The 22256-nt window shown below is 44.8% G+C and overlaps 9 protein-coding genes across 9 annotated transcripts; 4 read left to right on the top strand and 5 right to left on the bottom strand.

Annotated features, from left to right (window-relative positions):
* Positions 1-608: 608 nt before the first annotated feature.
* Positions 609-5243, top strand: L203_105120 (uncharacterized protein; the record flags this gene model as incomplete). The annotated part of the gene is made up of 11 exons (XM_066214493.1): positions 609-1883; positions 1939-2074; positions 2125-2196; positions 2254-2337; positions 2395-2427; positions 2475-2696; positions 2747-3103; positions 3159-3365; positions 3414-3568; positions 3619-4152; positions 4203-5243. 11 exons carry the CDS (start codon positions 609-611, stop codon positions 5241-5243), a joined length of 4116 nt encoding a protein of 1371 aa, XP_066070590.1.
* Positions 5244-5399: 156 nt separating this feature from the next.
* On the bottom strand, positions 5400-6138 carry L203_105119 (uncharacterized protein; the record flags this gene model as incomplete). Its single annotated transcript, XM_066214492.1, has 5 exons — positions 5400-5548; positions 5602-5760; positions 5819-5971; positions 6018-6033; positions 6085-6138. 5 exons carry the CDS (start codon positions 6136-6138, stop codon positions 5400-5402), a joined length of 531 nt encoding a protein of 176 aa, XP_066070589.1.
* A 1258-nt stretch (positions 6139-7396) lies between these two features.
* Positions 7397-8738, bottom strand: L203_105118 (uncharacterized protein; the record flags this gene model as incomplete). Its single annotated transcript, XM_066214491.1, has 6 exons — positions 7397-7446; positions 7510-7837; positions 7891-8005; positions 8287-8463; positions 8534-8564; positions 8732-8738. 6 exons carry the CDS (start codon positions 8736-8738, stop codon positions 7397-7399), a joined length of 708 nt encoding a protein of 235 aa, XP_066070588.1.
* Positions 8739-9271: 533 nt separating this feature from the next.
* On the top strand, positions 9272-9904 carry L203_105117 (uncharacterized protein; the record flags this gene model as incomplete). The annotated part of the gene is made up of 5 exons (XM_066214490.1): positions 9272-9430; positions 9489-9556; positions 9600-9653; positions 9716-9782; positions 9836-9904. 5 exons carry the CDS (start codon positions 9272-9274, stop codon positions 9902-9904), a joined length of 417 nt encoding a protein of 138 aa, XP_066070587.1.
* A 121-nt stretch (positions 9905-10025) lies between these two features.
* Positions 10026-11902, bottom strand: L203_105116 (uncharacterized protein; the record flags this gene model as incomplete). Its single annotated transcript, XM_066214489.1, has 4 exons — positions 10026-11465; positions 11510-11678; positions 11734-11814; positions 11865-11902. The coding sequence occupies 4 exons, from the start codon at positions 11900-11902 to the stop codon at positions 10026-10028; spliced, it is 1728 nt and encodes a 575-aa protein (XP_066070586.1).
* Positions 11903-12118: 216 nt separating this feature from the next.
* Positions 12119-14601, top strand: L203_105115 (ATP-dependent Clp protease, ATP-binding subunit ClpX; the record flags this gene model as incomplete). Its single annotated transcript, XM_066214488.1, has 12 exons — positions 12119-12160; positions 12213-12277; positions 12327-12679; positions 12736-12839; positions 12885-13012; positions 13064-13132; positions 13186-13220; positions 13270-13342; positions 13395-13777; positions 13840-13946; positions 13988-14371; positions 14419-14601. 12 exons carry the CDS (start codon positions 12119-12121, stop codon positions 14599-14601), a joined length of 1926 nt encoding a protein of 641 aa, XP_066070585.1.
* A 187-nt stretch (positions 14602-14788) lies between these two features.
* On the bottom strand, positions 14789-17089 carry L203_105114 (uncharacterized protein; the record flags this gene model as incomplete). The annotated part of the gene is made up of 13 exons (XM_066214487.1): positions 14789-14966; positions 15013-15023; positions 15301-15468; positions 15514-15525; positions 15572-15640; positions 15696-15860; positions 15912-15958; positions 16007-16035; positions 16098-16203; positions 16250-16362; positions 16727-16748; positions 16804-16840; positions 17075-17089. The coding sequence occupies 13 exons, from the start codon at positions 17087-17089 to the stop codon at positions 14789-14791; spliced, it is 972 nt and encodes a 323-aa protein (XP_066070584.1).
* Positions 17090-17411: 322 nt separating this feature from the next.
* On the top strand, positions 17412-18432 carry L203_105113 (uncharacterized protein; the record flags this gene model as incomplete). Its single annotated transcript, XM_066214486.1, has 4 exons — positions 17412-17574; positions 17629-18019; positions 18070-18250; positions 18301-18432. The coding sequence occupies 4 exons, from the start codon at positions 17412-17414 to the stop codon at positions 18430-18432; spliced, it is 867 nt and encodes a 288-aa protein (XP_066070583.1).
* A 1786-nt stretch (positions 18433-20218) lies between these two features.
* On the bottom strand, positions 20219-21684 carry L203_105112 (uncharacterized protein; the record flags this gene model as incomplete). The annotated part of the gene is made up of 2 exons (XM_066214485.1): positions 20219-21609; positions 21660-21684. The coding sequence occupies 2 exons, from the start codon at positions 21682-21684 to the stop codon at positions 20219-20221; spliced, it is 1416 nt and encodes a 471-aa protein (XP_066070582.1).
* Positions 21685-22256: the final 572 nt, after the last annotated feature.

Here is a 22256-nt window from a genome sequence, read left to right as displayed (position 1 = left end):
GTATGAGACTCTCAGTAGAACTTGGCTCTGCGTGAGACAAGTTTGCCTTTTGCTCGTAGAGCACAGCTACTTGCCACTGGTGTTGCCAGATTCCCTCATCTCCTTATAACGAAGGGTAGGACCTGTTGTACTTGGAAAAAATAAACAAGGTTTTCTTCCAGTGAAAGATTGGATATAGCCTGCTTCGTTGATAGCTGTTAGGCAATAGATGAAGGCGCAGAACGTCTCATTGCGTTTAGTTGAAGTGATTATAGGCTATAGGTCGATAGACTACAAACACTTGGTGTCCGGGCTTAGTATCATATTAAAGTAATGGGCTATTACTATGGCAATGGCTGTCTTGAGAACTGCAAATCTAGCACTGGTTATTGCATAGAAATGAGTTGACTAAAGAAAAGTAAATTATGATAATCCTCTTTATATATCCTCTGCTACAGTTCAGGGAACGCTTATGTTCCACGCTGGAAGATATTCATTGGCCGCGGCTAGATGTATAGCACAGTTACACAGAAAGCGGAGATCGCCGCAGCGCGTCCATAACAATGTCAGTTATATAAATGTATGTAATATTATTTTAATACTTCCATCCAAAACATGGGTATAGTGCCATGCACTTACACCAGCCAAACTATCGGAACGACACTGGTAACGGTTCTGCCAAGGAGGAAGCCAACGCGCAAAACTATCCACCACAGCCTTACTCCCATACTTCTTCCCAGTCTCTAACAGCTTCATCCGACAAACCCTCGACGGTAACCATATCACCTATCCCAATAGTCAAAATCCACCTACGTGCGCCTAATACTCCTGAAGATAGCACTGAAATGGTATCTGGACGCACCAGCCGACGCTCCTCCCAAGCTCACCAGGAAGAACCGGTGAGCAGCCGTCCTCAGCGAGATTCAAAGAGACGTGCGATCGAAATGATTTATGAAGAAGAGGATGAGGAGTTTGATGACGCATATGGAGAACCTGAAGGAGATGCTAGAGGAGATGATGATGGAGATTTTGAAGTTTTGACGCATACAACAACGACAAGATCAGGGAGAACTCACAAACCTCCCATACGATATGAGGAAAATCTGGATTTTAAGCCTGTTGTCAGTCCAGAAGCACAAAATGCTGCAAGACCTACGAGAGGGAGGACGAAGAGGAGGATAATTGCAGATCCCGATGAAGATGAAGACGACAATGAACCACATCCGTCCGGGAACACTTTTCCTTCAAGGATTAATGGAATAAAGGCGGACTCTTTCATAATGGCAAACCCTGCAGATCATGATGAAGAACATGAAACACAATTATTTGCCAATGGCGTTTCGGCTTCTGGGCGGCCGCGGAGAAATAGTACACGTTTGGCTACCCGGCTTCGTCACTCTTCAGCGGATGCCGAAGAGTTTGAGCCTACAGATGATGACACGCCCTCGGAGGATCATGCATCAAGTGATGCGTTAGGCAATTACGATGAAGCAGATGATTTCGTTGTCGACGACGACGAAGGTGGATATAGCAAACGTCGCTCATCACGTCGTACCACTCGTTCTTCAGCCCGTCCATCTCGATCTAATGTCATACCAACTCGCCGAAGCACTCGATCCTCTGCAAAAGCTCGTATGGAAGACACTGACGAAGATTTGCCACATAAGCGTCCCAATCTCCGCACTCGTACGTCTCGACCTAACTACCATATCCCAACAATGGACGATCTTAGCAAAGACATTTCAATGCAGGAAGCTATGGCTGCAGTGTCGAGACCAAATGGGCGAGCTGGCGGAGGATTGAGAGGTATTGGCGGAGTAAGATTTGGAGGGACAGGGTTGCCATTTGGAATGAGAGGAAAGAATTTAACTCAGGCGATGGGCGATCCTGACACGAGCGATTCGGTACGTGTTGTTGTGCGATTTGTGCAGTTCTTCCTCTTACCGATATCTATGATAGGATGACCTTGATTTCGCCTCTCCACTGAAAAGTGGCGCCGCTGGACCTTCAATGTCAGGTAACAATGTAGTTGCTGCCCGCGGAATCGGGGGACCTTCTGACGTGCCGAATTATGGGAGAATTAACCCTAAATCGAGTATGTATTTCCTCCAATTCGCCTACATCATCTTGCTGATATTGAAAAAGCAATGGCAGATGCCGATCCGTTAGGAGTAGACGTAAACGTTACTTTTGATAATGTAGGAGGTCTTGACAATCGTACGCATCTTATTCTGTCATGTTGGTGATTGTGGCTGTTGATAACGCTTATGGCAGACATTAATCAATTGAAGGAGATGGTTGCCCTTCCACTTCTTTACCCTGAAGTCTTTCAACAATTTAGTATTACTCCCCCGCGAGGTGTTTTATTTCACGGTCCACCTGGTACGGGTAAAACGCTACTCGCCAGGGCCTTAGCGGCGTCTTGTAGTACCGGAAATACTAAGATATGTGCGTGGAATCTCCGCCCCAAGTACAAGCTAACTTTTTTAATATAGCATTCTTCATGAGGAAAGGTGCTGATGTCCTTTCCAAGTGGGTTGGTGAAGCAGAACGACAACTAAGAATGCTTTTTGAGGAAGCCCGAGCTTCACAACCAAGTATAATATTCTTCGATGAGATTGATGGACTCGCGCCTGTAAGAAGTAGTAAACAAGATCAAATTCATGCGTCTTTAGTATCTACTTTGTTGGCTTTGATGGACGGTATGGATGGCCGAGGTGTGTCTGTTCGTCATTCAAAACGGCATACCCTAACATTGCTTGAACAGGCCAAGTGATTGTCATTGGTGCAACCAACCGTCCGGACGCTGTAGATCCCGCCCTTCGACGTCCTGGTCGATTTGATCGTGAATTCTACTTTCCGTTACCTAACAGGGAAGCAAGAAAGAAGATTATCTCTATCAACACTCGTCATTGGGAGCCCAAGCTCTCTAATGATGTTCTGGAGCGACTTGCAACCATGACCAAGGGATACGGTGGTGCTGATCTAAGAGCTTTATGTACAGAAGCCGCCTTGAACGCCATTCAACGGCGGTATCCTCAGATTTACAAGACGACAGACAGATTAGAGCTGCAAACAAAGTCGATACAAGTTCAAGCTAAGGATTTCATGATGTCTGCAAAAAGTAAGCTCTCATCTATAACGTTTGGATATCAACGACGCTAAAAACGCTGGGAAAGAAATTGTGCCTTCATCAGCTAGATCAGCAACTTCACCTGCTATTCAACTGCCATCTCATCTCGCCCCACTCCTAACGGCACCTCTTGAGCGACTTCAGGCTGCCGTCGACCACATTTTGCCACCCAGAAAACGATTGACGGCGCTAGAAGAAGCAGAGTTCGAGGAGGAAGATGGCGATGGTTTTGAAAAGCATATGATGCTGCAATGTGGGTGGTCATGAATCTGGCTTGTTGAGCTTGGTTGACATGACATAGCTCTGGATAAGATGAGGACTTTCAGACCAAGAATTCTTGTACATGGACGGCCAGGGATGGGTCAAGCTTATCTGGGCCCAGCCGTGCTTCATCATCTGGAGGGATTTCACGTACAAAGCTTGGATCTTGGTGTTTTGTTGAGTGATCCGACAAGGGTAAGCCTCAGGTTTGAAGTTACTAAAACGATGTCTGACTTTTACTTGAGTCCGTTGAAGCTGCCATCGTTCAGCTCTTTGTTGAAGCAAAGCGTCATCAACCCTCAGTCATCTTTATTCCTTCTCTTTCGCAGTGGGCATCTAATATACCTGACCTTGCGCGCTCGACATTTGAAGCGCTTCTCAATAGCGTCCCCCCATCAGATCCAATACTGTTGTTAGGTATGACTGATGGTCCCATTAATGAGCTTCCAGGGGATGTCAGAGCATGGTTTGGGTTTGCACCAGAGAACAAAATTGAGCTTGATTTGCCTACAGATACTGAACGCTCAGCATACTTTGCTGATCTTGTTTCAACCGTTCGCAAACCTCCTACACACTTCCCTGATGGTGTCCCGCGACGCAAACGCCTTCTTGAAGCACTTCCTCTGGCTGCTCCATTACCGCCCCGTCAACCAACAGAATCGGAGATAGCTAGGGAGGAAGAAAAAGATCAGGCCGCCAGGAACATGATGATTGTATCATTTACGAATTTGATTCAAGAGTTCATGAAGAGATATCGAAAGGTCGTCGCCAGCGTCAAGGCAAGTCTCAATGGTCATAGGTTTATCTCAACAGCTGATGTAATAAACAGGACGATGCCATGGAATTATCGAATTACCTTGCTGGGCAGGCTGCAGCCCCTAGTATTCCAACGGATCATCCTGTTCAACCGCTTGAAATTTGCAAACAGGGAGCCGAAGGTGTTGAAGGCCCTCAGGTGAATGGGGATCAGATGGAAGTGGATGTGGTTCCACCTGAGGCAGAACCTACCATTGTTTCTTCACTTTCTGGACCAACAGAAGAGCCGTCACATCCTTTTACTCCGCCAATTGTATGGCAAGCACACAACATTGATATTGATACTCTTCAGAGAAAACTTATTCGTCACAAGTACTTTACCCCCAACGACTTTCTCGCCGATATCTACAAGATTGAAGAAAACGCTTCTAAACTCAGAGACCCCGAGAGACAAGCAAAGGTGGTGGAGATGTCGGCCAATGCCAAGCTTCACGTGTCTGGGTTTGACCCCAAATGGACACCAGAATTTGAAAGATATGCAGAACGAATAAGGGCAAAGAAAGCTGAGAGACAGAAGCGAAAAGAACAGCAGGGGAAAGAAAAGTTGAAAGAAGATGTAACTGCTGAAATCGCTTCACCTGTAGCCAAAGGAGAGCAGAATGAACTACTGGTTGAAACTCCAGCAGATGAGAAGTTCATCGAGACTGTCGCTAGCACTAAGCGACTTAGGGAAGAGAATGATGAAGTCAACTCACAAGGACGCGAGAAGCGGCTTCGAGAAGGATCAGATCCTACTGAGCCCTCGCAGAATGTCAACTTGGATACTCTTGCGACCATATCACCGCCTCAATCAATAATGCCGCCACCTCCCGTTTATCCTTCGTTTGTTGTGCCAGAGCAGGACATGCTTGCTCTTCAATTATCTCTTGTAGCAGAGACAAGTTCCCTCACGATCGACCAGCTCGAACAGTTGCGTGCCACGTTATTTGATAAACTTTGGAGTGATAGAACCAAGTGGGACAGGACTGAAACAATAAGCAACATGCGGCAGCGACTCAAAGAGTATGTCGCTGAAGTGGAAGAGTGGAAAAAAAAGGGAAGTTGGGGTTTGTGATAATGTTGCAAGTAGGTGTCGCAACAGAAGCTTTAGTTATCCGTTGGCATGATGCCTCCAACACAGAATGCATATTTACAAAAGGAAATACATAGCTATTGTCATACGTGTATGGCAACGCTATACATGCTCAATTCCTCGAGAGGAGTTTTGGTTTCATTTACGAGCCCATTCAGGGGGCTCATCTTTGCCTTCTTCCTCAAGCTTATCTCCCTCTTCTTTTGTCTTGCTAACCGTAGTCTCGGCATGCTCAGCTGGAGCATAGACAGTAAACAGAGAGAGAGGAGTTGGCCCAGAGTTGATGACTGGGACAGCCCGTCAGTAAACCTGGCCGACCTTGCGACTCGTGAGAACGTACAGTTGTGTTGGGTACCTTGAGGGACCACCACCAGATCTCCAGCTTTCACTTGTTTCTCTTCATCTCCCACAATGGCTCTGGCAGTGCCAGAGGTGAAAACTAGATGCTGATCCACATGATGAACCTCTTTGCCAATCTCTCCGCCAACAGGAACAGTCACTGCCATAAGCCGCTATCAGTTGGTTACTCTTCTGTACTGGAAACAAAGACGCCTCACTGAGGACCAGCTGACTGCTCTTTCCTGTCCAAAGCACCGTTCTGAACTCGGCGTGCTCTGATGGGAGCGAAGTGGTAATCCTTGGAAAATGGGCCATCTTGTGCTGAGGAGACATCTCTGATAATGTAGGAATAGTAGTAGCAAACGAGCGAGCTGCAAAAGCTTTTGCTGTAGCCTTCGTCATGGCGCGGAAAGAGACTGAAGACATCACTATCCTGCGTTGGTTAGTGAGAACGAAAGCACCGTTGAGTAGCAGATGAACACACTTGAACTTGTAAATATCCAATAAACAATAATGTGGGAATACGTTTATATTTCATTCCAACCCTCCCTGTTTAAGTAGTGCTTATCTTATCAATGCCGCTTTCAGGCACCACTATAGTCGATGACGTCATAACGAAGATAAGAAGTTGGATAGAATGTTGATACTTGGGTTGTGTCTTGGGCTTTCGACTTGAAACATTTGGACGGAATTGGCTTGGGTAAGGAAAGTATAGTTGGAATAGAAGACAGCGATCTAGATTCATTCTCTGGGAGCTATATGTTGTGATTGGACCGGTGCAGCTGGTTACTCTTTAGCACATGTAGAGCGGTAAAGAGAACCAGAGACAAGGACTTGTCTATATATATGCTAACTAAGTACAGTTTTAGGGATGTGAAACATGTGTAGAGCGGGGTATGTAACATAGTGTTTCCCCAACACATTGTTCTCGACACTATAGACATGTCCTTATATCTTGATTCTACCGTCGTCACTCCACCATCCCACTGTCAGGACCTTGGATTCTGACATGGAATATAGCCAATAAATAGGAATGCAATACGATTGCATTCTTGTGACCTTTTGGTACAGAGCATGGATTTTAATTATTGGTACTATTCATGACACCCACCTCGGCATACACCATCTCACCTTTTCTTTCCACAATCCCCAGAGACTCTTGTCAGAAGGTTGGAATGATTGCATGGAATATAGGCAATAAATGGTAATGCAACTCTGATTGCATTATTGTGACCTTTTGGTACAGAGCGTGGATCTTAATTATTCCTAATATTCATGACAACTCTCCCAATGCTGCTTTCCAGACGCAAAGTGTTTTCGACAACAGACATGTGTTCTTCTCCGCAATCCAGAGCTGTGCAGCACCACTCGCTTCCCTTGCTATTACAATTGGGCATTAAACGCAGCAATACTCTTTGAATGACTTTCATTACCTTTTCTTTCGATTAACCCTATACCAACATGGGATAGAAATTGATATCCCATCTCATTTAATTTGTACACTATCCGCGACGTTGTATAGGTTTCCATTCTCAGCCTAGAGAATGGGTTTTCCACGTCTAGATTTTGGCCCTGATGTTTCACCTATAGATTTTGGTTTTCTACCGTCTCGTTGTCAGGACACTCAACTCGTGTACCCTGTCTCGATGATGATTCACGTATATTGGATGGTTTCAGGATAATGATATATAAGAAGTAGATTCATTCCATAGATTCTCTAGCGAATGAATATTAATTAGCTGTCTTGAGAGTTACTTATCATCAGTCGTCCCAACGAACTCCCCAGAACACTCCAATTATGACACTCGTCGCTTATTTTCACGAGATGTTCTGCGTCGAGAAGATCCTTCACATGATGATGAGTTTTTTTTATCCTTGCCGGAACATGAGAGTGAAAGAGCAGACTTACTCAAATAATTGGTTTGTATGGTTGTTCTTCTGTCAGTGGGTAGTATGTTCATTATAGTCTTACGTAACTTGTTGTCCTCTGCAAGTTCTTCTTTAGTACGTATATGCGTACCCTTGCGTTTGCTCATATTTTCTAATATTGTGTTATCCAAATCTTGTAATTCCTTGGTAACACTCGTATTTTCCGCGTATGTGTTACTTGCTGTGGCCATTGGCGCTGTGGAGACGGGGCCGGGGGTAGATAATTGGCCAGATTGCATAGTTCCTGAAGGTGTAGGTAGTGCAGCTATCATTGATAGGAAGAAATTTGGCTGTAGGAAGGAATATGGCTGTTGGTGGATTAGAACGACTCTGATCTGACATTGCAAAGAAGCAGCCTTACATTGACGTCTTGGAGATGTGTTTCCCCTGTCATGCTCATAGTGGGACCTCTGCATAGATTGAAACTGCCCAACGTATCAGGTGGCATCGTGTTCAAAGTGTTTTCGCCGGAAAATCTATATGGATTGCTACAAGATCCCTCAAAGTTACAGTACCCACAATAACCCGTATAACCATCCAAAGATTGATCTTCCATGTTGACTGATGGCAAAGGCTTCTCAGTCAATAGTGCCAATAGCTGCAATCTGATGTTGTGAACTTTCAAATCAGAGATATGTCGAATGAATGTGGACAAGAGTTGAGAAATGAAAAAAAAAGTCGACTACGGGCAAGATATATCACCCGTTCTGCCACAACAAAGGTTGCATGGTGTCTGCAGAAAGAGTCGGAGGCAGACCCAAGTGATAAAGGAAAACTATCTCTGCCGTGGTATGCGATGAGCGGAGGTGAATAGTAAGAATGTTTCTTTCTGTTTATGGTTTCTTCGCTTGGGAGAGGAGTCGAGCTCCTTTGCGGATTTGAACGGGAGTCAAATAGGTTTGAGAGGTTTCTGTGGACTAGAGAGGTTTCTGTTCTACAACATGTGTGGGCGTTAGACGGTGTTGTTTGGTTCAAGAACTTGTTACCGAGATAAGTCAACCTACGTTCTATCTACCGCTACTCTGTCCACATGTCCTGTCTACCTATCAGGACTTGGGTTGGGTCTTGGGACTTTGGACTTGAGCCGTCGGGACGAGATCGGCTTGGGTGAGGAGCGTGGCTGGGATAGAAGGCAATGATCTAGATTCATACTTTTCTATGCCCATCGACCAGGTCTTGGTTCACTCACCGATACTACTTACTCCACATACACAACGTCCTCACATTTCTCTCTCCATTATCATGACTTGGAGATCATGGTTATGATGGCCGTCGGCCATCATTCTGTAATCAACTATCCAACTGAAAAAGATTAGAAAATACAAATGCAATTGAAACATGAATGTATTTTCCAAGCCATCTCTATTGCATGTGAAGGAGAATAGCGTCAGGTTTGGAAAGCATCAATTATGCCACTTGACAAGACTTGATTTCGGCCGATAAGAATCCCATCTCCCTCCATCTGTATAACCTCCATTATCTATCCTCCCTTTCGTACAGTTTTTAAAGACTTACAAAGCTCTTAATTCTGCTTTACAGACATAAAGGATCCACTCTTTGTACAAGCTTTGTGAGTAATGAAAGAGCGAATCAGTACGGCCGGTTCGTCCGGCTCGGCGTGGTATATAAGTAGTGAAGAGGTTGCGAGTAATGTTTACTAGAAGGAATAGGCGAGACTGGCTCTCCTGTTTTGATTTCTCTCGCTCTCTTAGCACAACGCAAACGACTAGTCAACAATAGTCATGAGCAGCGAGAAGGACAAGGAACTCAAGGAGAAGCGAAAGGCTTACATGACCAAGGCTAATCCTTCCACCGTTGAGGACAACTTGGATGGCGAGAAATTAGAGACGGATTACTTTAAGGAAGGACAGTGGAAGCCTTCTTGGACATATCTAGAATTTGTGAGTCGTTTCACAAAAGAACTACAGAGTCGTTAGATTGACGAGAACTCCCTGATAGAATGGAGATGCCTGTTTGGCCAACATACTTGGAAAGCCAAATAAAGGATTCTATGCGCCTGCAGGAACGTAAGTAGGTTGAGAAAAGATGAAAGAACTCATTGGTTTATAGGATGCTTCCCTTGGGTGCACAACTGCCAGAAATGACTGTGTTAAAGTATGGGGGGTGGGTTCACGTATAGTCATCGTGTAGCAATATTGGAGACTAATGTGGAGATAATCTTGAAGATATATTCCCGAAGGGACATCTTTCCCTGGCGGAGTGATGGTACCAATGCACGCTAGGATGGTGAATGTAAGTGTTGGCGTCGTCGCTAAGAGCATGTCTGATATTAAGTTGCTGGGCAGTTGCTGCCCCAAGAATCTTCAAAACCCTTAGGAAAGGCTGCGTCAGAATCACTGTGTTCTGTTCAGTAGGATAGAAAGATAGAGTATCCCATCGGAATGCTATGGAGCCATTAGCATAGAATGCATAAATCGTCAAAAGTTTGATGTTGCTGCAACTTTCGAATGAGCTTTGTATTCCTACAAGATTGCGCTATATTCTCAGGTCAATAGGCGGAGGAATGGTGGGGATTTTGCCAAGCTCAAACGTCACGCTCTTGAATGCCACCAACACGTCGTCTTCTAGTTTGCCATTGTTGTTTTTTTCAGCATCTCTAATTGCGATCCATGTCCATGGATCGTCCCATGACCATCCAGATGGAACCTCACCATCCGGCTGAGGTGGCGCACTTGTTGGTAACGAGTTCAGAGCAGAGCCAAATCCGACTGTACCAAACGGGTTCCCTCCACCAAATGTGTTTCCTCCGCCAAATGCACTCCCTCCGCCAAATGCACTTGCGTTGGCAGCTGCCCCCGCTTCACCGAATGCAGAAGTGATTGTTGATTTGGCAGGCGGGTTATTAAACTGAGAGGAGGGTGGGTCAGCAGGTTTGGCAAAGGGGTTATATGAGTTGGTGGATTGGTTTGAATTTGAGTTGAAAGCGCCGAATGCCGACGATTGGGACGAAGTGCCAGATTGCCCAAATGCAGAAGTATTGCTGGTTATCGTGGGCTGGGTACCAAACGGATTTGGCTTCGTAGACTGGCCAAACCCTGGCTGTCCAAAACCGGATTGCCCAAATGCAGATTCGCCTGGTGCAGGATTGGTGGTAGCTGGTGTCGGAGCCTTGGCACCAAAGGCGGATATACCAAAAGCAGATGGAGCAGCATTAGCACCAAATACAGAAGGGGCTGCTGACGATCCAAACGTAGTAGGTGATGTTGATGAACCAAATGCAGAACCAGCTAATTTAGCGGATTGCTCAAAAGCAGAGGGGCCCGCATTCGACCCAAAAGCAGAGGTTAGTGGTTTCTCGCTTTGCCCAAAGGAAGAAGTGCCAAACACTGGCGACACAGTGGTGTTTGATGAGCCACCAAATGCTGATGTACCAAATGTGGATGTCCCTGCTGTTTTCTGGCCAAATGGTGATTGTCCAAAAGCGCTATTGCTTGTAGTAGGAGGCGCCACTGTCGATCCAAATGCAGAAGGCTGAGCCTGCGGTCCATTAGAAGAACCAAAGGCCGAGCCTTGGTTTGCTGTCCCGAAAGTACTAGTCCCAAATGCCGAAGGCTTGTTTGATTGCCCAAAAGCACCTTGACCGAAAGCTCCTCCGGTTGCGGTAGATGTCGACGACCCAAAAGCAGACGGCTTGTTTCCTCCAAACGCCGAAGCTCCAGTGCCAAATGCTGATCCTCCTGGCTTCGCACCAAACGTCCCTGTTGTATCTGTTGATCCAAATCCACCCGTTGTTTGGCTTGAATTTGCTACAGAGGCTTCTAAAAACCCGCTAGGACGGGAAGAACCTGGCTCCAAGCCGCCCGAGAATCGCACTTCGTGTAGTTTCTGCGCCTGACTGACAGCAGCAGGAAGATTAGTGGCCATGTTTGCAATTTTGGCTTTGGCATTCATTATAAGGTTCTCTTCTTCCTTTACCTATATGACTGGTCAGATCTTACTCTGCTATCAACAATACGCACATAGTCCTGGCCCCTCCCTTCTTTCAAAGCTATAACGCTTTTCCATCTTAATTCCTCCTGTGAGATGTCGTTGTCATAAATCAAATTTGGTTCATACTTGGCTGGACCATAGTTGGAAAGAATATATGTCGGCAGTTCAACTGTGAGATCGCTCCGTATGGTATCTTCGCTGCATTGGCGGCTCATATTAACAACAACCAAGGGATGGGCCTCTATACACTCACGTGAACTGAAAAGGCAGCTTTGAGCTGGATGCTTGGGCGTTGTCTCTTGGTGGATGGTAAAACTTGCAGGAATTGCCAAACCTACAATGGCTATCTCTATATCAGTAGTTGTTCTCCTCGAATTGACTTGCCCATTAAGCCAATTTCGGCATACAGTTGCAGCGCTCATTTTGGTAATCAATAATAATAAAGATAAAGAATAGGAAAGAGTTGATATTTATATTACGGGTGCCTGAGATGAATTCGACCTCCACTTTCCGACTATTACATTCATTTCCCAATTTTGACTATTTATTTTTGTAATTGTCATATGTTTTACATTATTAGGACATCTTCAAAGTTGCTCAGAGTACAGCGGTTAGAATGTTACAGGCTAGCATCGTCCATGGCTACCATCCAAAATAACACTATTCGCTGTCCGAAAGATGTGAGTTGAGATATAACCAAGTTTGACAGCTAAACACAGGCAATATATACAGCTATACTCGTATTTATCGCAATACATTATCGGGCAGGATAGAGCGAAGCGGATACTATCTGTAGCGTGTGTGATTTCCATTGTCTAAAGCGAATATCTGACTGTTTATTTGTAGCGTGTTTAATCATTACCAAAGAACAGGACATCGTATATCGCCATCAATAGAGCCAGAGCTGGCGTCTGTACAGCGAACTCAGTCATCTCCAGCAGCTTTGAAACCCGCATCTCCTTACTCGCCTTCACCTCGAAACTCTCCATCTCGGCATCTGATAAGCACATCTGGAGATCGTTCATCAAATACTAAGGCTTGTGGAACAAAGGAATACACAAGATCTGATTGGGATTCTATTGGGACAGAGTCATCACGCAACCGTACGGAAGATGTCACTATAGCCACAGGAGCTGGTGGCGCGGATCCGACTTTGACGCATGACCTCTTGACATTACGTTCCCGAGAGGGCCATTGGGGTGTGTCTTCCATGTCGTGTCATTCTGCTATAAGCTGACGTATGTGAATCTGGCAGCTAGATACGGATATTTCGACTCGCGTCCTCCAGCTCTGCCTTCTTTACTGAGTAAAACTGGCAAATCTCGCAAGGCAGATGCTTCTTTTGAGTCTGGAGCATCGGCAAGTAATGAGGTGTCTGCCGTCTCTTCTCATAACTTTTTAAAGGGAAGAACACAAACTTCTAGCAGCAATGTTGACGTCAAGGAAAGAGTAAAGGATTTTCCGGTGAATGGAACTTTCAATGTTCAGGCCAAAGAGGATGTTCTGATTGAAAAGAGCAACGTTTTAATGGTGTAAGCATTGAAAAAATTCATAGGTAGATTTGCTGAAAGATGTTGCTGCAGCGGGCCTACTGGTACTGGGAAAACTTTGATGGCGAAGACATTGGCCGGAATATTAGATGTGCCATTCACGTAGGTTTACTTTTTTTTTCGCTATGTACTGGGTAGTCATGCTGTTTATATAGTTCATGCGACGCTACCACATATACCCAAGCTGGATGTAAGTAGTAAAGCTGCAGTTACCATGCAAGTAGCTAACAGTTGTGAAGATGTGGGAGAAGACGTTGAAACCTGTGTACTACGCTTATTGCAAGCATCTAATTTTGATGTTGATCGTACAGAGTACGTATTCTATTAAGTCTTGATGCCGCCGAGATCCTGATAATCAATACAGAATTGGAATCATTCACATTGATGAGGTTGATAAACTTGCCAGAAGGGGAGGGGGCGAGGCAGGATCATGGGGAAGTGGTCGTGATGTTGGCGGTGAAGGTGTTCAGCAAGCTCTTCTTCGTCTTCTGGAAGGTACCACTCTCACACTCTCCGCAAAGCCTCCAACTACAGCATCATCTACACTTGGCCCTCCTGGATCGTCAAATACTGGCGGGCGAGGAGGATCAGATAACAGTGGAGGCCCAAATATTCCCAGAGCAGAGAATGAGGCGGCATTTAGTGACCCCCCTGGCTGGGATCCGAACAACCCAATGAGTAGAGGACTTGGAAGCAAAAAAGGCGTCAGAGAAGGGCTGCCTGGTTTTAATGGAGGGGGTAATCCTGGTTGGTTATTTATCTATGATAGTTGGGAAGTTTTTGGAGCTGACCTGAACCAATTATGTAAGGAAGCAAAGGAGATACGTTTTTAGTGGATACTTCTAATATCCTCTTTGTTTTATCAGGCGCTTTTGTTGGCTTGGAGACCATAGTTAACAGAAGGCTGGGTAAAGGAGTAAGTTCAATTTCTTGTTTCGCATTAGCTTATCAATTTAGTCTATTGGATTTGGAGCGCCCCTGTTCGAGCCTACAACATCGGAATTTAATCAAGACAGCTCTGTTAATCCTCTCAAAGACCTTTCCACTACCGATTTGGCAACATATGGGCTTATTCCTGAGTTTGTCGGTCGTCTACCTATTATCTCCACTCTTAATCCTCTCTCTATTGATGATTTGGTGCGCATTTTGATGGAGCCCAAAAACGCTCTAATCAAGCAGTATATGTCGATGTTTGAGAAATATGGAAGTGAATTGAGATTTACTAACAAGGCAATCCAAGAGGTTGCGAGGGAAGGGCTACAAAGGGGCGGAGGGGCGAGAGGGTTACGAGGGGTGCTTGAAGAGGTCTTGTTGGATTCCATGTTTGAAGTGCCCGCATCTGTAAGCAAAAACCCTTTCATTCCGAAGTTAATCTGACAGTCACACAGTCTGTGAGGTATTGTTTGATAACTGAAGCAGTGGCGCGCAAAGCGCAACCGGCTCAGTATTTCTCGAGAGGGCAAAGAGTGTCTTTCTTAAGGGCTATTGAAGAAGAAGACGGGGGTCAGGTCGTACAGGCTGAGCTCAATGCTGAGCCAGAAAAGACTGCCTCCGCTCACTCGACTGGCTAACAATGGTGATGCTGGTCATCGCTACATACATGAATAACTGTTGTATGCATTTTGTACCATCTAACATCACCCCTCAAACACTGTGACATTGATGTTCTATAAAGTTCATATTTATCTCACAAAACTCATCACCCCATCATCCGCCATCATCTTGGTATTTCTCTTTTACCATCAACATCCAGATTATTTAGCTTCTGTGCCAGCTCAACTTCTGTCTCAGCCGCAATCTTTTGTCCAGATAGTAAAGTCTCCTGACCATTTTCTGCTTGTTTAAACAAAGCTGCTCCCACTCTCTCTTCTCCCCTTCACCCGTAGGCTCTCCGTTAGTCTCCACAGCACCACCATGTAGAGAAGCGGGCCTTTTTCTACTAGGAATGAATCAACAGCTTCCACATATTGCGCAGCACATACAGGTGGTTGCTCTTCCGGTATAGGAAACGACGACACCATCTACTAGCATATCCGAGCAGCGTGAGGTAGACGATAGATCATTTTGAGCGAAGATCGCGGAGGGCGACGTGAAGGCAATAGTAGAGGGACTGCACGTCGAGGAACAGGCAAGTGCACAGTGTGCAGAGATAGTGAAGGATGAGGAGACCCTTTGTGTGATGGATGCTGCGGTAATAGAAGAAGTGGTGGCTGCCCCGGGAATGAACCAAACGGAGGGTTATGTGGTCCAGGTCAAGATGAATGACGAACCACTTTGGTCTCGAGGTCAGATCCTTGTTCGCGGCCGTTGATCATATCAGGTGTCGATGGAAGTTTGAGGACTTCCTCATTGTGACGTTCAAACTCGGTAGCGCCTTCAGGTACAATGATATCGAGGGTGTCGCCTTTCTCACTTTGGGCTTTACCACTCTCCGCGTCCTTGAGCGTCTATTGAAAGTTGACAGCTTCAATAGGAGCCTTAACTTTCCCAGACAGCTATCAATTATCAGCTAAGGTATTTTTGTATAAAGATCAAACTTACGATATCACTAGCCTCGGCTCTTGGCCAGTGATACATAGCATCGTTTTCTTCAAATCTTTCTATAAAAACCTATCCGGCAATGTTTATCCCAGCATACACTCCACGACGTCTCATATAACCAAACAGGAGCTTTGTCCAGCCCGGCTTCAACTGCTGCACCTCCACCGTACTGTCTCGCCGCGACACCCAATTCAGCACCGATAGTAATCTTGCGAGTCTCGAAGGATTCAAGAGCTTTTTGATCACGGATAACCAAAGCGCAATCGTATACGTCTGCACCCAAAAGAGGCTGTCAAACTCTGATAAGCGAGGAACACTAAAAACAGAGAATCACATTTACCACAGCTGAAAGAATATTAGGAGATATAGATGTTGGAGCAGACCAAGCTGAAAGACAAATTAGTAAACATAAACCGTCAGCTTCAACCAACATACAACCATCTGAGAGCTTGGTGACTACCAAACTTGCATCTCTCGCCCCACCAAAGGCGCGATACCTGACCGCATAGAAGTAAATATGACAAACCCCTTGGCTCTATCGATGACAGCAGGGGGAATTTTCCGAATAACCTTTTTCTTTTTCTTACGTCCATCACTTCCTTCCATCTTTCCTTCTGTAACAACTCCGTCCACTGAGGAGACGTATGAGGTATCCATATCACACAAGCCGAATATCACCTTTACCAATAAAGGCTCTCAGAATCCTTGCACATTTGTCCATTCTGTTAAGAGAATCGCTAGTGACGGGCGAGAATGTCTCTGCCCAAGCTTTCTTGTTAAAATAGCGTTGACTGTACCGCCAATATTGTCAGAAAATTTGACGCCCTTATCTACTTCAATCTTGCCCCAAAAGGCGCCTTTTGCCTTGATCTTGTCTTTCCGTGTTTGAATAGCAGGGTCTGACATAGTTGATGCTGATGACTAATGCGCATGATCTCTCTTTGGCACTGGCGGCGGGGTAGACATGGCGCGAGTTGAAGGAAAAGAAGAAAAGTGGAAGATAAATAAAAAATAAAAAGAGATTTATGGTAAGATTAAATGTAGTACTTTCAATATTGTCTACTTACGTAATATCCATTTCAGCTCAAAGTCAAAACAAATGCATTGTTCAGTGAAAGTTGCCAATAATGAATGATATAAAGGTTCATGCCATACACATTGTGCAACGGGCCAGCAGCTAGTTGCCGTTGATCTTTGAGTCGTGGCTGGCACTAATCAAGACTAACACGTACAAAACAGAGCGCTGGCCAGTTGACGGCTTTCGATGCGCTACAGGTTACTTGCCGAGTTGTCTTGACAATGGAAAACTGGGCAAAGATTTGAGCATTGTACTTGGGTATCTTTGTTAGCAGAGTATCATATTGCTGTAGATCAGGAGGGCCCTCAGTCTCGCCTTTATTTCCCCTTCCACACCCAAGCCTATCCAATAGCTCACTTTCAGAGAAATAGATAACAATGGGAAAGCTTAACCTTCAAGAGGTTGGGTGGGTAGTGACGGATTACCAGATGTGTCTTCATAGGGCCACTAAGGATGATATGAGAGGCAGCTTACCTGTTTATGTTATCAAAAAGTATAAATGTAGTGTTGGACGTATAGATGTAGTATCAAAAGTATAGAATGTAAATATTAAAAGCCATATTAATTATCATTCGGACTTAGGCGCGAATAGCACAGAGAACAATAGGCGCGCAACTCGACAACTTTTTGATATTTTCCTGGCTATTTTGTATACTTCTAAAATGGAATAGATAAACAAAAAGCTTCTTTCTTTGTAGAATAGAAATGAGCGCAACGATACCAACCATGAGAGCGGTCAGAGCAACTTTACCAGACAAGTCAATGGCTATCAGAACATTGTCCTTGTCGGCAGCTGCTACCCAGTCGGCCGTGGAAGGATCGAGGATTATCAAAGGCTCAATGACACCAGGCGAATCACAGGAAGAAGCATGGAAGAGAAATTTGGCTCAAGCAACAGAGTGGCGTCGACGCAAGGAGCAGCAGCGTAAGTTTCATCGAGGGCAGAGTAAGACGAGTGATTGACACTTTTTTGAAATAGGGTCTACCCTTTCACTCTTTATCCCAGAAAACAACAACCCACCACCAAAAGGACAATCAACCTCAAGCCCCCACCAGGCGACTCTGTCTACACTTGTAGCATCTGGCGCAGCGCTAGGCCATGCTGCCAACATTACCTGTCATGCCTACACCCCTTATATCTATGGGAAACGAGCCGGTCTTGCCATTATTGACCTGGACCAGACTCTTCCTATACTTCGTCGAACAGCAGCACTTGTGAGGGATGTGGTCAAGGCAGATGGCGTAGTCTTGATTGTTGGTACAAGGCCGGGTCATCAGAAAATGATCAAAAAGGCCAAGGCAAGGTTGGAAGATAATGGGTTTGCTGTGGGACGATGGATGCCTGGTGTTTTGACTAATGCGGAGGCCTAGTGAGTGTTGCAGACGTTGATAGAGCTGCCTGAGTTCATGTTGCTGGTAGTTTTGGTATAAAACCATTACTCGACAAATCTTACAAACCTGATCTTGTCATTTTCCTCAACCCTTCTGAAAATACTCCAGCCATCCGAGAATGTACATCCCTTCATATCCCGACCGTCGGCATCATTGATACTGACATTGATCCTCGTCTTGTGACATATCCTATTCCAGCCAATATGGAGGTCAGTCTAAATCATCCTCAAGTAGAGATGACAGCTGACAATTACCATAGAGCATGCGCACAGCCGAACTCATCGTTGGTACACTAAGTATCGCTGGACAGGAAGGCAGGAGATTGCGATTGAAGGAGGCTGAAAGAAAAGCAGCCAATACTAAAGCCAATAGGGGACGTCGAGACAGATAGAATCATATAACCAATGCATGGGCCATGGTTAATTCTAATAAAGATATGTCTCTTGTACTGTGTGTATCACAAAGGTAATCAGTTGTATACAATACCCTTTACGACCCAAATGTCCGGTTGGTCCTGGACAATCAGCTCTTTGGCCTTGATTTTTCCACCAATCAATCTTCTCACAGTTATCATGAATTGATGCTCAACATAGTCGACGTCTTCTTCTATCATGGCCGCCTCATCTACCCAGATGATTCCTAGTCTGAGACCCTTTTCATGTCCCATGACTGTAGTACAAAACGCAGCTCGGCCAATTACGGTGACAGCCAGTGTCTACGCCATATCCCTTGCCTCTTCTGATAGTTTGACCAGCCCAACATTCGATGTGTTCATTGCTTTCCTATGTGGTCTCCTGGAATTCGCCTCTTTGAGGAAATGGTCTTCCCATTTTGTCGGTCTGTGGGGAGCAGGATGGGACGATTTCGGTTCACCGTCAGAAATCCGTGCAAGTATATCCATATATATACGTGCTTGTGCGATACCTGCAGATGTTGTCAATTGTTTCTAAACGTGAGTAGCGACAGTCCAAAATTGGCAGTAGAGCTGAAAAGTTATATCGAATTTGTATGCACTGACATAGTTAGACATGCAGTAGGGATGATCAAGGCTAACACCCTTTTAGAGTGCAGGGTGCTGGTCGTGAGATGAAATGGGGTAAGGATATGATGAAACTTTGACTAAATATAAAGAGCATATATAGATTTGACGATTGGATAAAGAGTCAAACCACAGTGTTTCTTAGCGACATGATTGAGAGCCGAAACTGTTTCTATTGGATTTAAGAGTAGAAAGTTTGCTGCTGAACATTAGAGTGGAGAGATACGAGGAAGACTTGATCACGAAGATGGCTTTGACTTTGAGACGTGTCTTTGTAGACATTGCGGGAAGAAAGGTACGGCGATATGGTTCCAGGCCGTGGGAATAGTATACTTGCGAGTTGGTTTCATGTCTACTATATCTTCAAGTAGAAGTATGTCCTTGAATGTATCATGCGGAAGATCTAATATGTCTTTGGCGAATAGAGCTTCAAAGAAAAATGTTAAATCTTTACCATCAATGATGATGTGGTCGGCTGCGAGACATATATAGCGCCTAGTCTTCGTTGGGTTCAAGTATATCGTCACTTGACAAAGTGAGCAAGTCCTAAAACCTTCGATGGACGCTCGCCTTCCGTCGATAAACATCACATGTTGTAGTTCAATGGAGCCATCTTCCAGAGGCTAATAGTACTATTCATGAAGGATTTCCGATAGTACCTACGTTTTTTTCGAGGTGCTTGAAGCGGCTTGGACGCCTTGTGGACCTTGATGCGAGCGTATAAGAGAGGGAAATGATCTTGCTGTTCAATTATACGTTTTTTTGTAAGAATTCTCAGGTTAGCATATCGGCCTTTAAAGAACACCTAAGAATGAGTATCTATGGAAAGCCTATGTTGTGCCTACAAGACAGTAGCGTTTATAAAGGGAAACTTGGCAAAGTATTAGTGTACTACTAAAAATTGACCAGAATGGCTAACCTACCAGTATGCTTACGCAGCCTAGATGACTCCTGATCTTTTTCATTGTCTTTCAAAGTGAAGTTCTTGGGACTAAAGTTATTTGGAAACATTGCAAAGACATGTGATGAAATATTGACCGATTGATGAAATTTCAATCCTTACTCGCTGCTCAGACATCGGCTTCAACCGATACCCGCATGTCTGGGTGTAGACGTTTGCATTGTTTATGCATTCCTTCTACGACAACAAGTCTTCAATTGTTGTCTTGCCTTGAATTAACTTTCCAACAATGTTCTTGAAAAGCTTTTCAATATCTTTCACTTCTTTTTCCGTTACGGCAGCTCCATCTCGCCAAACCGTGCCCAATCTCAAACCTCGTTCGTGTCCGATTATAGTCGTACAAAGTGGTGCCTGGCAAATCCCCGAAGCCCACTGTGTCCATCCCATGTCCTGCACGCCTTGTGGCAGTTTGGTGTATCCCAGGTTTGAAAAGTTGAGAGCCTCATCAAACGGCTTGTCCGAAACAGCTTGATTGAGGAAAAAATCTTCCCATTTGGTTGGGCGGAGTGGATCAACATGAGATAATTCGCCATCAGGAACATAGGAGAGGATTCCCATTCTCATCTGGGCGTAGGAGATGTTTGCGGGGTCTACAAGAAAGTCTGAAACTTTTTTGGAAACTGTCCAAAAGTCCTCAGCAGGTGTGAACGAAATGTCAAGCTTGTGCGAGCTCGTATAGTTGGATGTGCAATACGCATGTCCAAGCTTGGGATCTCTTTCAGAACGGGGAGTGCTGGCTGTGAGTCGAAAAGGAGAAAGGGTATATCTATACTTGGACCAGATAGCAAGACTGTATATCGACTTGATGACGGGATGAAAAGTGGGCACATCATGTTGTATGGCAATGTGCTTGAGAGCAGAAACTTGATTAATGGGAACAGAGCAAAGGGAGAAGGCCGGGGGACATTCAATGGGAGATTTTGATACAAGCGTGGATGGCCACGGCGAGATGGGCGACAGATAGCTTTGCAAGAATTTGGGAAAGAACGGGAGAATGAGATGCTGCCATATCAAGGGCAAAGCAAAGGCGAGTGATGGTTTGATATTGATAGTATCTTCCGTACGAGGAACATCTTCTAGTCTCTCATAGGGCAAGTCGGAGATATTCTCCGCGAGTAGAGCATCAAACAAGAGCTGCAGGCCCCGACCGTCGATAATGACGTGGTCTGCAGCAAGAGAGATGTAAACTCTGTCTTTTGATGGATTCTTGTAAATGGTGACTTGCCAGAGCGGGCAATCTTCAAAATCCTCGCCAGTCATTCTCTGTCCGTCCTGGTACAACACTCTCTCCAGCTCATGAATACTATCCTGGAAATCATGAAAAGTCCCCTCTCTGAGCACCTGAGTAGCATTCCACGGCCTTTCTCGTAACAACTGTCGCGGAGTCGTCGTCTTGCGTCCTTCAATCTTTGAGCATAGCATGGGAAAATGGCTCTGAAGCTCTCCTATACGTTGCTGCAGAAAAATCCTGGTAGGAGCTAATTTCGACGGATAGGAAGCAGCGACAACAAGGGTTGGTGGCTGGCCAGCATTTCGCCTCATTAAACTAAAGCGTTCATGGAGAGAAACTGTGAAAGTATGAAGAGGGTTCTACATTGCAGGAAGAAAAAAGACTTACTGGGACGAAAAGATGATTGAGTCATGTTGAAATAAAGATTAATGTCATTTATTTGTATCTATAGTTGTCAAGGATTTGACCTGGTTCTATATACATATATATAAGACAGAGTATAAGAATAGCAATAAACATTCTTTAGGGCCGAGTTACAAGCTATTCAGTTAGGCATGTCTGTGATGCTCATGCCTATTTCACAATGTTCTCTGCGCCTATCCATTACTCATTCTTTGATAATAATTTATTTACTATTTTACCAGACCCAAGCACATAATACAATGTGAAAGCCAATAATAAAATAAATGGTTGAAGGCTAATGCATGGCAGCAATGGTAATAGCAATTATAATTATTAATGTAAATAAAGCATTATATCACATACAAGTCCTTATTACAATAAAAAGTAAGATCAATTTGTTATTGCCAGTCTGTTGCAACATTTATATTCCCTTGTTTTTGTTTATTTTGTTTTCGTTTGTTTTGTTTTTGCTTTATCTTGTTTTTGTTCATCTCAACTTGTCTAATTGAATATACAGCCGCTCGCAGGAAATCAGCAGTATCCGCCTTTACCTGCACTATCAAAGAAACGTTCTTATCTGTC

Source organism: Cryptococcus depauperatus, chromosome 6 (assembly GCF_001720195.1).
Source record: "Cryptococcus depauperatus CBS 7841 chromosome 6, complete sequence".
Classification (NCBI taxonomy): domain Eukaryota; kingdom Fungi; phylum Basidiomycota; class Tremellomycetes; order Tremellales; family Cryptococcaceae; genus Cryptococcus; species Cryptococcus depauperatus.
The sequence above is the reverse complement of the archived record's forward strand: the minus strand, read 5'-3'. Positions and strand labels throughout refer to the sequence as shown.